The 17594-nt window shown below is 57.3% G+C and overlaps 1 protein-coding gene across 2 annotated transcripts in view; it reads right to left on the bottom strand.

Moving 5' to 3' along the window:
• PITPNM3 (PITPNM family member 3) overlaps positions 1–14682 on the bottom strand; it is a 92015-nt gene extending 77333 nt beyond the window's left edge. The window contains exon 1 of one of the 2 annotated variants that reach the window (XM_013981242.2): positions 14428–14682. Coding sequence is in view for 1 of the 2 variants with exons in the window: in XM_021067716.1 (XP_020923375.1) it covers positions 11527–11548 (22 nt within the window). In the remaining variant the exon portion in view is untranslated. Of the gene's footprint in view, positions 1–11526; positions 11620–14427 lie in introns of those variants that run through there. The other variant, XM_021067716.1, reaches the window with a different exon arrangement.

The following is a 17594-nucleotide window of genomic DNA, read 5'->3' as shown; positions in this document are numbered from 1 at the left end:
TGCAGAATAAGCAGAGACAGAAGGAGCCAGCTGTGGGTGCTCTGCCCTGACCCAGGGACCCCAGAGGCTCAGCCCCACCAGAAGGAGCCCAGTCTGAGGGGAAGACATTTCCCTGTGAGGAAAGCCCTGGCGCAGTGAAGTGAGGAGGAGCTATTGGCCGACTCTTCCTGGGCCAGACCTCGGGCCAGATGGTGCCTGGGAGTAAGGAGCTGGGGACAGAGCTGAATGGACTCAATCCCTGCCCCTGGGTGCCAGCCCTGCATGGGGCACAGGACAAAGGAAGAGCAGGCAGCCTGGCTCTGGGCTAAATGCCACACCCACTGTGTCCCATGGTTGTGGACAGAGGCAGAGACCCTGCAGGCTAAAGGGCCCAGGGGCCTTCCTGAGGGAGGAGGCCCAAGCTGAGCCTTTTTTTTCTTTTTTTCTTTTGTCTTTTTAGGGCTGCACCTGCAGCATATGGAGGTTCCCAGGCTAGAGGTCCAATTGGAGCTGTAGCTGCCGGCCTTCACCACGGCCACAGCAATGCAGGATCCGAGGCGCATCTGTGACCTACAATACAGATCACAGCAGATCACACCGGATCCTAACCACTGAGCAAGGCCAGGGATTGAATCCGTGTCCTCATGGATGTTGGTCAGATTCATAACCGCTGAGCCACGACGGGAGCTTCCCCCAAGCTGAGCTTCAATGGAAGCTTGGGCAGGGTTGGCCAGGCCAGGGCAGGGTGGGAGGGAGGAGAAATATGGGTCAAAGCAATCAGACCCTTTCCAAGAGATGCTGGATCTGGAATTTCCTCCTCAAGAGCAAGAAGTCTGAAGTTTCTGTTGTGGCTTAGTGGGTTAAGAACCCAACACAATATCCATGAGGATGCAGGTTCGACCTCTGGCCTTGCTCAGTGTGTTAAGGATCCAGCATTGCTGTGGCTGTGGCGTAGACCAGTAGCTGCAGCTCCGATTCAACCCCATATGCTGCAGGTGTGGCCATAAAAAGGAAAAAAAAAAAACAGGGCAAGAAGTCTGAGCAAGGGAGGGGACATGGGCATCTGCTGTGACACCCATGGCCCCCCTGCAGGTGTTCAAGTAACACCTGCCAATTTGCAGACCTCAAGGGAGTCCCAAGCACCTCTGAAATGGCCAAGGTGGGGTGCCCGGTGCTGAGCCTGCTGCCCTGTGACCATGGCTGCAGCTTTTGTGCCCAGTCCAGCCTGAGGCTCCATCTGAAACCACGGCCTGGCAGGCCGGCTGGATTCAGGCAATCTGTACCTGGGAAGAGGAGGAGGCTGAGGGGGAGGAAAGGGCTTGGCTGCTGGCTCATTCAGACAGGCCCCTTGTCTCCAGTCTGTCCCTGTCTGTCTCCTGTCTCTCTCTCTCTCTCTCACACACACACACACACACACACACACACACACACACACAAACATACGCGTGTGCGCGTGTGTGCGCATCTGGGTCTAACTCCTGACAATCAATGCTGTGAAATAGTCAGGCTGCCAGACTTCCCATGAGGAGAGGGAGCTTTGTGGCCATGTAGAGCCTGGAGCCCAAATGTGGCCCACACACCCACACAACAGCCATACACACACACACAGAATCACACTTCAGTGCTTCTCGGCTTCGTCCTGGGGTCCTAGGCAGGCGGGGGCTCAAGGCCCACCTCCTCTCTGCCCTCCTCCCAGAGCCCAGCCTTCCTCCTCTCTCACTGTCCCCTCCTGCTCCCACATGGGACTGGTTCAAATCCCAGCTCTGCCCCTTCTCAACAGATGATCTTGATAAACATCACTACATGTCTCTGTGCCTCAGTCTCCTCCTCTGCAAAATGGAGCTAATTATGGTCCTCCCCTAAAGTTGCTAGAGGATTCCAGGAATGAATATTTGAAAAAGGTTTGGCACAGTGCCTGGCGTTCGCTCAGTGCTATAAAAGGGTTTGTTAAATAAAATAAATAAAGCATGATAGTCCCTGGCCCTTTCTTTAGTCCTTTTACATGTGGACGCCCCCAAGGGTGGGTCCCCTCTGCTTTCCCTCGGGTCCCTGGAATGGGAGCCCAGAGGGCAGAGCAGGAAGTGCCCTCCCCACCCTGCCCCCCAACACTCTTGGGGTTGCTCCCAGTGCACAGCTGGCCCTTCTCTCCTCTCTGCTGGTGCAGCTCCCTGGGGCTACCCCTCATCTGCCCCTAAACCTTGAGCTACCTAAGGCTGGGACCCACTCTCTCTCCAAACTCCTCCACCCATCAGTCTGGGTTCCCACTGGGAAGCCCCCTCCTTGTACCATGTTCTTGCCCTCCAAGCCTTTGCTCCTGGAGGTCCTGGTGCCTGAAATGCCCTCGATCCACACCCCAACCCCAATTCCCACTCATGCTTTAAGAATTAGCTGGGAAAAAAAAAAAAAAAAAGGAGTTCCCGTCGTGGCGCAGTGGTTAACGAATCCGACTAGGAACCATGAGGTTGCGGGTTCGGTCCCTGCCCTTGCTCAGTGGGTTAACGATCCGGCGTTGCCGTGAGCTGTGGTGTAGGTTGCAGACGCGGCTCGGATCCCGCGTTGCTGTGGCTCTGGCGTAGGCCGGTGGCTACAGCTCCGATTCGACCCCTAGCCTGGGAACCTCCATATGCCGTGGGAGCGGCCCAAGAAATAGCAACAACAACAACAAAAAAGACAAAAGACAAAAAAAAAAAAAAAAAGAATTAGCTGGGGAGTTCCCTCTGTGGCACAGGGGTTAAGGATCCAGGATTGCTGCGGCTGCGGCATAGGTTGCATCCCTGGCCCAGGAACTTCCATATGCCATAGGTGTGACTGGAAAAAAAAAAAATAGAATTAACTGGAAGCCTTGCTTGACCACAGTGCTTGTCTGGTAACCTGCCTCTTCTGTGCTCCCATTAACATCCTTGGTGCTCATCAGAGCACCAATCTGCAAGCCAGGTCCAGGCCTGCTGCCCCCTGGGCTGTGGTCTCCAAGCGGGGACCTGGTAGGAAGCCTCCCCAGGCCCACAGCCTCTCCCAGCCCAGGGCTGGGCACAGAGAGAGCTCTCGTTATGCTCAGCACGGCCCAGGACTGGGTAATCTCAGGAAGACCCCCTCTGAGGGACGTGTCCCATAGGGAGTGTCCTCAGGCCCCCTCTGTGGGACAGGATGGCTGTGACCAGACCAATCCAGGACCAGCCAGCCCATGTTCAACCTTCAAGGGGCTATGGGCCACCCAGGGAGAAACAAGAGGCCGGGAGAAGCTGCTTCCAGAAAAAGGCATTATTGAAGGAAACCAGTGCTGGTTGGGGGTTGGTTGCTATAGAAACATGTCCTAACTATCTCCCAAACTGCTGTATGCACCACTGATGAGCTTGTGTGCTGGGCTGTTTCAGGGGACATGCCTGGAGCCCCAGAAGGGCCTGTGTGCAGGCTCCCCAGCACCTGGAGCCCAGATCCTAGAGGACTTGGAAGAAATCCAGCATATGGGGCACCCAGATAGCTCCATCAGTTCAGAGGTGGCCTCAAGGATCAAGGCTGAGACTCCAGACTGAAGAATATTCCTGAGACCAGCCATGGCCTGACCTTGACCTCAGCCACAGCCTGAACCTGGAGCTGGCCACAAATTAAGTCACAACCCCCACCACAGAACTAGGACCTGGTCTCAAACCAGCCATGAAGCTGACCACAGGCCAAGCAAACACCAAGCCCTGACCTAGCCACAGCCACACGTTCAGCAACGACTCCAAAAAGCAATGATTCGAGCCAAGGAGATTTGCGGCCTGACTCTGGCTGTAAACGGCACCAAGCGTAATTAGAGGCTGTATCAAATAACTTCAAGGTTGTTTTCACAGCTAACACTAAACTCTGTGCAGCATTTTACACCGCTGCCAGGGATCTGCATGGCCTTCACTTTCTACAGTCCTCACGACAGCCCTGTGAGGTCAGTTCAGGAGGGCTCTGATCCCTGGGCGTGATGTTTATGACAAAAGAAACCTGCCTCCTGTCACGTTCCCTGGACCTGGGCTGGAGTGGGGGTGGGATGAGGGGGATGGGCTGGCGGGGGGACCACCACCCCAGACTCCCGGCAGGACACAGTTGGCCCAACCAGTTGCTTTGGGAAAGATGCGCTTTTTGAAGACCTGCTGGTATCTCAAAAATATGCCACTTAAATACCCATTAATTACCTTATTTAGGAGATAATTAGTGATTAATAGCTTTGGCTATCTATTGTACTTTCATTTGCTCTGCCAATTCAGCTCCCAACACTTCTGAGTTATTTGGAACAATTCTCTCAGGCCCCAGATGTCCCCACTCTGTCCCGCCAGACTCTTGCTCCATAAGGGAGAGGCTTTCTCCTGCCTCTAAAGGGAGCTCCCAGGGCACCTGACAGTTTGCCACTGATGGCTCTGCCACCTGCAGGCTCCTGGGGTGGGGAGGGGAGAGCCCAAAAGATAGGACAGAGGAGGCCCTTCCCATCACCCCAGGACCTACTGTGGGGAGCAAAGACCAGAGACCAGAAGGGACCTGGGCATCCAGCCAGGGCATAGAGCAACCAGGTTGCGGGGTGGTGTCACAGATTCTGCGGAGGATGCTGGGGTCTCCTTCAGAGACCCCCCTGCCTCCATAAGGCAGCCAGCTTCTTGGTAAGGACAACAAAGGCTACCATCAGTGTGAAGCAAGCAGCAGGAGGGGAGCAGCCCCCACCAGTCAGAGCCCATTCTGGGGTTACAACAGAGCAAGGAGGGGACCCGAGATTGCCTCTGCCCCCAGGTTCGGTACCAAATCCCTGGAGGCGGGGCGGCGTAATGCTCTCATCACTGCTCAAGATTACGCTGTACACGAAAGAAACAAAAAAGGATAAACACCCCCCACACACACTGGGCAGTAATGGGAAGGCTGAAAATAGCTCTTTTTTTTACCACCAGGGATGATTCCAGAGTTGCTCAGCTGGGACCAGCCTCACAGGAGGTGGGAAGTGGGGGGGCGAGGTGGGGAGACGGCAGGCCCAAGGGAGTTCTCATCAGGAGGGCAGTGATCTGGACCACTCTGGAGCCATCCGGGAAAGGTCAGAGGTGTAGGTGGGATGGGTGGTCACAGCCACTCCAAACCTCCCAAAGCCAGGCTCCTGGAACAGCTGCAGCCCTGCCAGCTCGCAGCCGGATCCCGCACACCTAGATCCATCCCCGAGGAGGTCAGGAGCGCAGGACGTGCCGTGCTCTGCAAATACTGAGCCGAGCAAACACGGCATAGGCAGCAGACGGCTCAGAAGAGGCCTCTCCGATCCACCAGAACTCAGCGCCCCTCCCAGACAGAGCCCGACGCGTTTCTATTTTTGTTTTCAATCCTTGTTTGGCATCCCTGGCTAAAAGACGGCTACTTACCCTCTCGCCATAATAATGGTCATCTGGGAAGGGGGTACCTCCTTGCCGGCCTCCCCTGCCTCCAGTCTGCAAATAAAACAGGCTGACCCTCGAAAAGGAAGATGGGGGCTCCAGAAGGCGCATGCGCACACAGGCGCTCATGCACACACGAGACCTGGATACCTGGTGAGATCAGCTTGACCCCCGAGAACTCTGGTCTCCAGAGGCCAGTGCACCAGCACCTGCCCTCTGCCTGCCTGGGCCCCACCCCCTGCCCACAGCCACAAAGCCTTCCCCAAGGTCCTGGGCTCATCACACAGAAAGATCACAGCCCAAGCCCCTACGTGCCACCCGCATCCTCAAGCGGAGCCTTGATGCGGCCACACAGCCTGGCCTCAGCCTGAGTGGCGGCCCCATCCTCAAGTGAACCCCACGAATGCAGCCATGGGGAAAGCGTGGAGGAGGCAGGGTGGGGGGGTCCCCGCTGCAGGGGCCTAGCTCTCACCCCGGAGCCCCTGACAGGCAGGAGGTGCCCCTCACGCATACCCCCGTGGGGGCTGGTGGCCACACAGCTGTGCAGGCCCCCGCAGGCAGACGTGGGCCCTGGAGGTGGCATCTACCTCCGGAGTGACTCACTAAGGCTCCCATTCCTTTGCAAAAGGGGGTGCAGTGTAGCATTTTCCTTTGCTTTAGAAAACAAGAATCTTAAGAGAGGGAATGTAAAGAGGGTTGAGGGAGTGGGTGGGGAGCTCAGATCCCATTTGATTTCCAAACTCCTTTGTTATGCACTCTCTCCTCCCCCCACACACACCCCCAGCCCTTCCCCAGGGGCCCTGGCCACCCCCTTGTGCATGTGGCTCCTGCTGCAGATCTGGCAATGGGCTGGGGCCCGAGACCTCCAGGGGGCATGTGCTCTCCAGGTCCTGGTCCCCAGCTCCCTATTTGTCCTCCCACCCCATCCCCACCACCCTTCTGGAAGGGTCCCTGTGAGGTAGGAGATGGGAGGAGGTGAGGGCCCAAAAGGCACAGCAAAGCCAGCAGGGTAGGAGGCCAAGAGGGAGAATCGAGAAGTGTTGGAGTTGGAGCAAACTCAGAGCTTGTCTTGCCTCTGCCACAGCTCTTCGGTCCCCACTCCCCTTTTACACAGGACAAAACTGAGGCTCTAGAGCGGCAGTTCAAGCAAAACCACTGACAGAGCCAAGTCTGCCCTTGGTTACACGGTTGAATGCTGAACCCAAGAGTAGAAAAGACCTAAGTTCTAACTCCAGCTTTGCCTCACTTTATGTGTGATCCTAGAACCAGACACTTAACCTTTCCGGGCCTCAGTTTTCTCATCCATGAAGTGGGAATAACATCGGCCCTACGTCAAAGAGACACTGGCATGCTGTAGGATAGGAACGTCACCATAGGTTGGGAAGCATGCTAAGCGCTGCTACCAAAAAAGGAGCCAGATTATTCCCAGGAGGCTAATCCTTGACCCTCTCCCCCCTTCTTCCAAGCCTAGAATCCTAGAGAATTTCTGGGAGGCATCCAGGTCCTGCCGAGAAGCCCCCAGTCCTCAAAGCCTCGCTGGCCTTGGAAGTTCACACTCTCTGTCCTTGAAGATACCAGAGAAAACCCCTTGGCCTTTCTGGCCTCGGTCTCCCACCTGCATAATGAACAGGCAGGACCCAAAGATCTCCAGGCCTCTTCCAGCTGTGAACTATCTCCGTATAAGATGTCCACGAGGAAAATCACCATACCTTCTGGCCAATCTGACACAGACACAGCTCCAGCAAGGGGGACCCAGCCAGGTCCTCACACATCACTGGACTCCCACATACCAGCCAGGATATGGGGGCCTCCGGCTGGGACAGAGGCTTACGGGCCCAGGGTCACATGCTTGGGTAGGACTCTGTTTGAACTGCACTGTCTCTGACTCATGTAACCACACCACAGCCAGGGCTAAGAGGCAGCAAAGGGTCTCCAGCTGGGGCTTGCTGGGTCCTGCCAGGTCAGCTGCTTGACAGGCAGCTCAGCAGAGAAACCAGAGATCAGCCCAAGCTCCGGCACCTCCCCGAGGACACAGAAGTTGCTGAAGGCTTCCTGGAGGCAGAGTCTAGGAAGGTGTTGAGTTGGGACACTGGCATTTGATTTGGCTCTAGCCTTTTTCTCAGGAATCGTGGAGAAGGTGCATTTGCAACCTCCTTTCAGGTAATGGGAAACACAGCAAAGCCATCCTGGTACCCTAGGCTGGGAGTGTCTGAGTCGTGCCTCAAATCCCCTGGCACCTCCCCAAAGTCCTGAGAATCCCAGGGCTGGTCCCTTTCCCAAGCGTACAAAGGTCCTGTCCTCTGAGAGATGTGGCCACTGGTTCCTACCCCTGGGAGCTGTGAAGCAGGGGGCCCAGGAGAAGGTCTGGCTTTGGGATGGGGAGAAGGCAGCTGACTCAGCAGAACAAAGTCAGAACCAAGACTCTGGAAACACAAGTTCTAAGCCATGCTCTGCCAGCACCTTTTCCTGTGTCCTGGGCAAGTATCTACCTGTCCCCAGGCCTCAGTGTCCCTAGTGGGTGAGGGTTTTAAACATGAGTTTCTGGAAGCTTCCCCCCAGCTCCGCTACAGCAGGATTGGGGTTTTACTGACTTGAATTACTGGGCTGATACACTCCAGTCTGCCAGCTCCTCCCCTCAGAGCAGAGGCCAGCACCTGGGAGCAAATAAACTGGTTTCTCCAGCCTGCAAGGCCCAGCCCTGTGGCCCCAGCCTGGCCTTTCCAGAACCCAAGCGGGTCCCAGAGCCTCTCAGTCGCTGCCTCTGTTTCTGCCTGGCAGGGCCTTCCACTCGCCCCTGCCCCTGGAGCAGGCAGGCACCCCTGCCAACACACTGGGATGCAGAGGAGGGACCAGAGGGGCCTCTGGAGGAAGGCCGGGGCCATGTGGCTGGCAGGAGCCAGCACAAATCCTTCCCAACAAAGACGGCCTGAGAGGCTGGCCTCTCTTGGCCCTCCCAGAAGCAGCCAGAACGACCTGTCAAAACAGCTAAACCTTACCCACCACTCCTGTCTTCAGTGCTCTCCAGGGTTCCCCTCAGCCCTCTGCACCTCCAGGGAGCCAGACAGGAGGTCAGGCCCACCCTTGGGCCCCTCCTGCCCACCCAGCCCCAGCCCCACCCCCACCCCCACCCTCCAGCGGTCCCTCCAGCCGCCCAGCCTGGCTCAAGCCATTACCCACCCAGGGAGGCCTGCCCCTTGCCACCCTCCTGCTCCAATTCTGCCAGCCTTCAAGGCTCAACTTCTAGAGAAATCCAGGCTTCACTGTTTCAAGCTGCCCCTGGCCTCTTCTCGGTCTGCCCGGCACTTGAGGCTGCCCCCAGGGAGCTCTGGATCCTCCCCAGCTCCCGCCCCGCCGCCCTCCTGCTGACTTTCATCCCCCAGGTAGGCCTTTCTCTTCATTCATCCACCTGGCCAAGCACTCGCTCCCTCAGGGCAAGACCAAGGGCTCTCATCCCTCGATGTCTCCCTTAAGACTGGACACGGGGTACCGTAATGATTCTGGTCTTTGTGACTGAACTTTCCCCAGAGATTGGGAACTGGGAGTCACTCATTTGGGACCCACCCTCTGCCATTTATCCAATCCTTCCCAGAACCTGATTACATTTTCTCTTGTACCTGGGTTCTCCTGCACATGAAAGTCTCTTCACTGCCTCCCTTCAACTCCCGTGTGACACGGTTGACACAGCCATGGCTGGCTGCTCAGGCTGTGCACTGCACAAAAGTCCAGGATGCCTTCACTAGACTGCATTGTGATGACTTTGCAGCCACGCACCACGGTGGCCCTGAGGCCCAAACCCCTATCTCTGGTAGGTGGCCCCCCTCGGTCAGTTTTAGACAGAACACCTCAGAGGTTGCAGAGCAGACTCCCTCATTCACTGGCCAGATTCTCACAACCTCCGCTCCTGGCCTTCAGCCTCCCTCAGCTCTAACATCACCTCCTCAGAGTGAAGGCCTGACCATTTCTCAATGACCAATCAGTCTGTCCATCTGTAGTAAATGGCCTTGAATAGCTGCCCCTGTCATGTTCCATCCCCTTCTTGGGTCTCAGTTTCTCTAGCTGTAAAGAGAGGTACTTGGGTCCCTATCTCCAAGGACCCCTTCTGTTCTAAAGCTACACAAACTTTGTCACCGGGGGGCGGGGGGGGATGACCTCCATACACACATGCTGTCTTCAAGCTTAGAAGCCTAAGGAGCCTAGAAGAGCTAAGAAGAGAAGAAGTAATCTGATCTTGCTGGGGTCAATCCCAATGCCTCCTTGGGGTGGCAGCTGAGTGTGGGAGGGAAGAGCCTGGGCGGGTTCGATCCACAGAGGAGGGGAGTCTGTGCTGCCCTGAGGGAAAGGGCCAAGCATGAAATTGCAGCAGAAAAGACAAAATGTTAGAACAGCACGGGGCGCTGATGCTCAAAGCTGAGCAGTTTTTCACCTGTCACTGGAACAAATTCCCACAGACTCTCAGCCTAGAGACTGAAGGACCCACAGATCGAGGTGGAGGGGCCAGGACTGCATCTCCATTCTGTGAAGGGGGGTGACCTAACAGGTAGTGATGGGGGAAATTCATCACTTGGAACCTCACAGTCTGGCTCTGCATCCAGGCTCTGCCCAGACCCTCTGGGCCACCTGGAGGGAGCTGTTTCTCTTTTCCAGTGCTTCAAAAAGGGGAGGGTAACACTTCCTGTCTCCCGGGATGGTTGTGCACGTTGCCTGGTACCTAGTACAAGCAGTTAACTACTACTGTTAACTACTGTTGTGATGACAGCTCCCCCGGCAAGTGATCTGTGCCCGGGCTGTGCACGCACATGCACACACAGGCACACAGAGTGGGGCAGTGGGCGGGACACACACCCTGCCATGTGCCCTAGGGGAGGAACAGGAGTGGGAAGGGACCCAGGGAGACAGCCTTTTCCAGCCTCTCTGGTGTCATCTCCCGGTGCCTCTCTCAGGAGGGGAAAAGGGAGGGAAGTGAGAAAGGGGGTGTTTAGATGTGTTCCACACTTGCCCTGTCTCAAACGACTAGCCCCACCCCAACAGAACTCCTTGGTGACAGAATGGGAATATAGTCTCAGACATCAAAATCACACAGCCAGCATATGTACAGGGGCATCCAGACCCTGGCCAGGGTCAGGGCACCATGAGCACCCTGGGTGACAGTGGGTTTCCACGCAGCCCAGAGGTACCCACCCAAAGGGTGTGCAAGGGTGAACTCTCATTCCATCACTGCCATCGCTTATGGGTAGAGGGTGGGGTCCGTGCCAGACCAACGCCTGGTCCGGGGGGGATGGCATGCCACCTGCCAACGTCACAGGCTGGGTGTGAGTTCATGGCAGATTTACACATGCTAGCTTCCTAAGCCAGCCCTACGGCCACCCTCATTCCCCAGCCCTCCCAAGAGGGCAAATAAGGCTTATAGAGTGCAAATAGGAGCAGAGTCTGCTCCACCTCCTGATCCCATGCTCAGCTCCTGGCCTGGCACAAAGCAGATGTTGGTGAATGAAACGTCTGGCTGAATGAATGAACGAATGACTAACGCCCACTCCCTCACACCACGGGCTACACGGCCTGAATCTGGGGGAGGGCAGAGCCTTGGGGACCCCAGAAGAGGCTCCCGGCTTCAGAGCTCCGCACCTGAGGCTCCGCCGCCCCGGGTCGGGGTGGGGGGAGGGGGCGGGACTGCTCACCAGCCGGTGCCGAGCGGAGCACCCCTCCTTCCCCAGAAGAAATCTGGGTCTCCTGGCTGAGCTGGGGGCGGGGGGATTGTCGCGTCCCGGATAGAGCGAGCTGCAGGACAAGGGGGCGCGTCCTGGTTGGCGCTGGGGGGCGTGGGATGGAGCGGCGGCCGCGGGACCTCGCCTTCGGTCCGTGCGCCCGGTTCTGCCCAGGGCCTCGGGAGGGTGGCGACTGCGCCCCACCGCCGAGCGGGCAGGGGCGCCGCAGACCTGGCTCTTTCTGGCGGGGCGGTAGTAAGGGGACGCGGTGTCCCACGAGGTGACCAGGGGCGCAGGAAGGACGAGGCGCGCGCGGAGCCCCCTCGCCACGCTCCCGCGGGCCGGCCGCGCCGCCGCCCGCTCGGAACCTCCGCCCACCTGCGCCGGGGGCTCACCTGGGCCGGCGGCCCCTCCTCGAGACGCGCGGGTCCCTCCCCCGCCGGCGGCCCGGCCCTCCCGGCGCCCGCCCTCACCTGCACGGTCCGCCTTGGCCATGGCCCGGGCGGCGGGCTCCGGCGGCGCTGCCCGCGCTCCTCGCGGCTCCCGGCCCGGCCCCGGGCCGCCCAGCCGCCTCCGGCCGCGAGCGGACTCGGAGCGCCGCGCCCCGCGCCCCCGCCCCGCTCGCCGCGGCCGCCGCCACCGCAGCCGCCGCCGCCTCGCCGCTCCCTCCCGCTCCCTTAAAGGCGCCGAGCGGCGGCCGCGCCGGCCCCCCCGCGCCGCCGGGGAGGGACTGACAGAGGTAGGCGCCCAACGCCGCCCCCGTGGGCCCGCACCCCCGCCCCGGGCCGCGGCCGCCGCTCCAACACGCTCCGCTCGGAGCCCCGGACGGGCGCGGAGACGCGGAGATGCTGCGGTCCAGGAGAGGATGGGCACGCGGACCGGGAGTCGGGGGCGAGAAGCTCTGAAACAGGGCGATAGAGAGCGCCCCCCCCGGGGGGGACGCAACACCGATGGGAAGAAGGGGAGAGAAATTCGGAGGACACTCGAGACCCTGGCACCAGGAGAGCGACAGAGAGCAGAGAGGAGGAAGGGAGGAAGGAAGAAGGGGCGCAGGGAGGCTCCCACGAAGCCAAGAGGGAGGTGGCCCCAGGGTTCAAAGATGAAAGGTGGGCCCCTCCATCGGCCCCCACTCCAGGGTATCATTTCTATGATCCAGAACCTGGGTCTGAACTAGTCCCAGAAGGGAAGGATCTCAGTGCTTTAGCTCTAAAAGAACACATAAAACACATGCAAAGCCCACCTGGGATTCCAGGCTGGAGCAGAATTTGGGAAGGCTGGTAGTCTAGCTGTGAGCAGTAGCCCCCTTTGCTCCCCAAACCTGGGAAGCAGCCATCCTAGTAAAAACGCCCAGAGGAGGCTGGGGAGATGGGGGTTGTGGCTTCTGCCTGGTGGCAGCTGGAGATCCACAGTCCAGCCCCGAGAGGAGACAGGAGACGGCCAGTTGTTTTGGTGGTGCCTGGGTGTCCGGAGGCCCCAGGGACCAGCAGTCTTCTCCCTAGCTCAGGGCTGGGCCAGGCCTGTGGGCCTAGCAGATGTCTGACCAGCTTTTGGCAGCTCCCAACATCCCCAGTGCCCGCTGCCTGGCTCCCTGCTGCTGGAAAGGACCAGGAGGTTTTCACCTCCTACCAAGCCCTCCCCAAAAAAGATGCTGTCCTTTCTTCTGAGAAACTGGGAAGGACTTAAGCCCAGTGACAATGTGCAGCCAGGCACCCCACCGCGCTGTCTCCCACCCACCTTCCATGGAAAAAGCCCATCAGGTAATTCTATCCTCCGGCTAGCCATGGGCCCAACTCCAGGGTCCCATTAGCCCTCTATGGAAATGGGTTACCCATGGGGCTAAAAGGGGCCTCAGTGGTCATTTAGCCCAGCAGCCCCTCTGGGGCTTTGTCTCCATCCACAAGACCCCTATCAAGTGGCCCTTCAGCTCCTGGTTTCTTACATCAAGGACAGGGAACTCAGCACTTCAGACACGAGTTCATCCATCTTTGGACAGTGTTGACCGTGAGAAGATTTTCCCTCATTTGAGCTGAAATCTGAAGCTTGTATGGCCCACCTGTGGGCTCTTCTGGTGCCTCCCTCAACAAAACCAAGGGCCCTCTGTCCAAACCCCTAGTGTGGCTTCTGTGAGAGGGACCAACCATCCTGCTTCGCCAGAGACTGGCCTGCTTTTAGCACTGAAAGTCCCCCATCCCGGAAAACCCCTCAGTCTCCAGAGTTCTGGATACCAGACCTAGACAGGGCTGACCAGAGAGCAGGGCTGACCAGCAGACAGGATTTCAGAATTTCCGAGGCTGAAGCCGGAGGTCTCTGCCAGTGTGCCATCCCAGTGTGCCAGCTGGGAGTGTGTGAGTGGATCCCACAGCCTTCCTTCATCACTGGGGCGTGGTGGGAGCCGGGGAGGGCAACGAATGCACAGGTCGTCGGCTTGGGGTTTACATCTGTCACTTAACCCTCAGGCACTCGTTACATAATACCCTCCTGTGTCTTATATTATCCGCAGTTTACAGGGAAGGAAACAGAGGCTGAGAAAGTTCCGGTGCTCATGGTCACAAAGGATTAATTTGCAGCCTGTGTTCCGTCCCTTGTGCCTGGCAGTGCTCCCCCTTCCCTGCAGGCGGGGCACAGTCAGAGGCCTGACTGCCTGGATAATGTCCAGGTTTGGCCACCCAGTCTGTGGGTGCAAGCTGTCACAGGGGAACTGTAAAGCAGCCTCAGCACCCAACACACCAGTCCTGAGACCTCCCCTAGCCCTTGGCTCACAGTGGCAGCAGTGACGAAAGAGTGACCTCCTACTTCCAGGCAGCACCTCGTGTGTGTGTGTGTGTGTGTGTGTGTTCATGCATGTGCACGCGCGTGCAGACAAGCACATCCTGCTCAGGGAAGATGCCCCCTCTTGGGGTGGGCACTGAGACCCTCCCCCACTGCATCCAGTCACCACGAACCCTTGGGAGGGGGTGGGGAGGGCAGATTACAGAAATCATAGCCAGACCCTCCTCCACGCCCCCGACCCCACAGATGGGAGGACAGCGGGCCAGAGATGGAGGGAACCTGCCACATGACAACCCACTTCCAGGCCCCATCCTCGGCTTCTCCGCTTTCAACCTGCCCTGCAGCCCTGGCCCCTGCCTGAAGATCTGTGCTGCTCTGTGGCTCTGGAGTCGGACAGGGAGTGTGGGGCCTGCCCCTGCCCCCAGGGCAGCTTCTGAATGTGCCGGCTGTGACCTGCTGCCAAAGAAGTTCTGGCTCTGCCTTCAGACAGAGCAAACACGTCAGGACTCAAGGCCATTAGATTAACTGGTGGGAGTTCGCTTCCTGCGTCAGAAGAATTGTTCTTAATTAAAGAAAGGAATAACTAGCAATTTAGAAACACTGACCTCGGTGTCCTGCAGGAGAAGGAAGCCAGAGTCAGCCAGTGCTTCCCGGGCCTCCCAGCTCTGCGACAGAGATCGCGTCAGGGTTCCAGACAGGATTCTTTCTCTGGGGCCTGCTGTCCAGGCCCTTTCCTCTGCCCACAGTCTATTCAGATTCTGCCTCCAGAGTGGCCAGCTGCTCCCAGGCTCAGCCAAGGGCTCCGGCCCAGAGAACTGGAAAAAAAAAGCGCAGAGGCCATTGCTGCCTGGGAGAATGTGTGCACAGATGTGGATGGAGCGGGGAGGTCCGGGTGGGGGCGGGAGGAGTGGGAGCTGCCTGGGATGACGCCTCCGCGTGACACACCCGAGGCCTGGATGTCCCTCCTGAGCAGACAGTGTCCGGGCACCTGGAGAGGTAGGTGACCATCGCAGGGAGCCAACACGGCACCCTGGAAAGGCAGCCATGCCAGGTCACACTCATCTCCTTTTTTGGACACTTTGCAGCTGGTGGAGTTCAGTGTTGCTGTGCCCACTGGGCCTGGCACGGCCACTGCCAGCTCTCGATGGTGACTCGTCAACAGCACGGGAGTCAGGAGCAGGACAACAGACTGGTTAAGAGACTTACCCCTGCCCACGGCCCATGGATGCCAGTGAAAGGAGGCCTGGAGCAGGACTAGGGCCAGCTCAAGCCCTGCAGCAAAGGTGCCCATGACAGTGAGTCCCGCTGTCTCTGCTGGTGTCACGTGGCTCTCTCTCACCCTCCCCCTTCCCTCCCCCCAGTGTCTCCTGGCCTGGCTCTACCCTTCTCGGCCCCCTCCTCACGGGTTCCCACACTCTACTAGCTGCCCACTGCCATGAGGACCGCCTCCAATCAAACAAGCAGCTCCAGGATCAGATGCTCTTCTCTGGAACATTACAGAACAGCTGGGAGGGGCTGATTTGTTCTCAGCGTGGCCTTCCTGCCCCAGGCTGCTCCCAATTCTGCCACCACCATCCGGGGCCCTGGACAGAATTGCCTTTCCATCCAGCACTCTTATTCTTCTCCTTGCTGGGAGCTGTGGCTTTTTTAGTCCACCTTCAATCTCAAGAAGGGTTGGGATGCTGCCTGCCCCCCTTCCCGCAGGTGAGGGCCCATCCTCAGCCATTACATTGACAAGCACAGCCTCAACTTCACAGCAGATGCTATAGAGGAGACGCTGGATTGCCAAGGGTCTCATTTGTAACCTCCTGCAGAGGCGGGCCGATTCCTTTAAGATCAACAAACAAGGAGTTCCTGTTGTGGCTCAGTGGGTTAAGAACCCAACATAGTGAACATGAGGATGTGGGTTCCGATCCCTGGCCTCGCTCATTGGTTAGGGATCCAGCGTCGCCACAAACTGCAGCATAGGTCACAGATGGGGCTCAGATCCTGCGTTGCTGTGGCTGTGGTAGGCCAGCAGCTGTGGCTGATTTGACCCCTAGCCTGGGAACTTCCATATGCCGTAGATGCAGCCATAAAAAGAAAACAAAAAAACAGACCAACCAACAAAAAGATCAACAAATGACCCCTGAGGTGAGCCCTAGACCCCCAGCCAGGACATACCCCACCCAGTAGACCAAACTGAGTGATCTGCCTTTATATAGAACACAGTCCCTGCTTTATGCCTACCTACAAGGAGGGACCACAAATTCTAGACGACATGCATGCGCCTGCATCCTCGGCGTTTTCAAAAGATGCTTGGGGACATCTTGCCGAACCTGTTGAACGAGACCTCATATGTTTTACTCGAGGGCTGAGATGAACCGAGGCTCAAGTCTAGATTGTATTTCATCAATTGCTGTTTAGCTCTGTCTCACCGAGTGCAGGTAGACAGGATTTTGGAGAGAGGGTCTGGAGAGGCTGAGGGGAGGTGTTTTAAGAGAAGAGGCGCTTGGGTGGAGGCAGAGAGATGTGGCCGCTGCTCTAAGAAATGTGCTGGTTGAAAAGGCTGCCCAATAGGTTAGCGGCGATTTATCTCCTCCGTCAGCGCTTGCGGTTGGCGCTGTGTTTTGTATTTGTTTGATGTCAAGACTGTTGAGATTGGCCCCAAGCAAGTCCAGTTGTCTTCATGTTATATTTAGATCAAATACAAAGGAGGAATTGGGTGAAAATCGAAAACTCCCTGCAAGAGTGGTCCTTGGAGTCTGCACTCCTGCAAACACCCATCAGCGCCAGGGGCTGGAAACAAGCACATGCCGAAACTCAGACCTCAGCCTCGGTGCCGAGGGCCCCACACACATAACGTTGTTTATTTATGACAGATTTCAGGACTCAGAGAACCAAACATGGGTATAGATGATAAGGCACTAAGGAAATAACAGATCGGCCTGTGCCTCCTGATTACCAGTGCAACTGTATTGACAAGGGCAGGAAGTCACAAACAGATTATGTAATAGATGGTGGCTTTATCGGCACCTAGTAGATTACGTACGCCTGTTATGGCTCTTGTACACCTTGTCTCAGATATGGCTTTCCTCTCAGTCTCCGCTACTTGGCACGGTCCTTGCTCTGGACCCCAGGAAGGTCCCAGCTCTGGCCATACTGGCCAAGTACCAAGGAAACCCAGGATGGCAATGCTGGAAAGTCCTAGGGGAATTATCCATGCCCAAGCCATCTTTATCTTTTTTTTTTTTTTTTTTTTTTCCCCTTCTTTCTATGGCCACACCTACGGCATATGGAAGTTCCTAAGCTAGGGGCTGAATCAGAGCTGTAGCTGCCGGCCTATGCCACAGCCACAGCAACTCTGGGTCGGAGACTCATCTGCAACCTACACCACAGCTCACGGCAATGCTGGATTCTTAACCCTCTGAATGAGGCCAGGGATCGAACCTGCATTCTCATGGATATTAGCTGGGTTCTTAACCTGCTCAGCCACAATGGGAACTCCCATCTTTATCTATTTTGTTTTAGCCTGAGATGCACATAATAGGATATAATATGCCTGCTGTTACCATCCTGCTCCCCAACTCAGGGCTTCTCCACTCAGTCTGGGCAGGGTCTTGGTTCTCTGGTCTCTTTTGTCCTCCTCCCCCAGTCATTCCTCTCCTCCAAATGCTGTATGCTTTTCCCAAAGCTCCTTCTCTTGCCTGAACAGTATACACCTGCATGGGTGTGTTTAAAGCATTACACAGTGGCACCGTGGTTAACCGTCTGCTGCTTACTTTCCCCCCTT

This window comes from Sus scrofa, chromosome 12 (genome assembly GCF_000003025.6).
Source record: "Sus scrofa isolate TJ Tabasco breed Duroc chromosome 12, Sscrofa11.1, whole genome shotgun sequence".
NCBI lineage: Eukaryota > Metazoa > Chordata > Mammalia > Artiodactyla > Suidae > Sus > Sus scrofa.
This window is presented reverse-complemented; position numbering and strand designations above follow the sequence as displayed.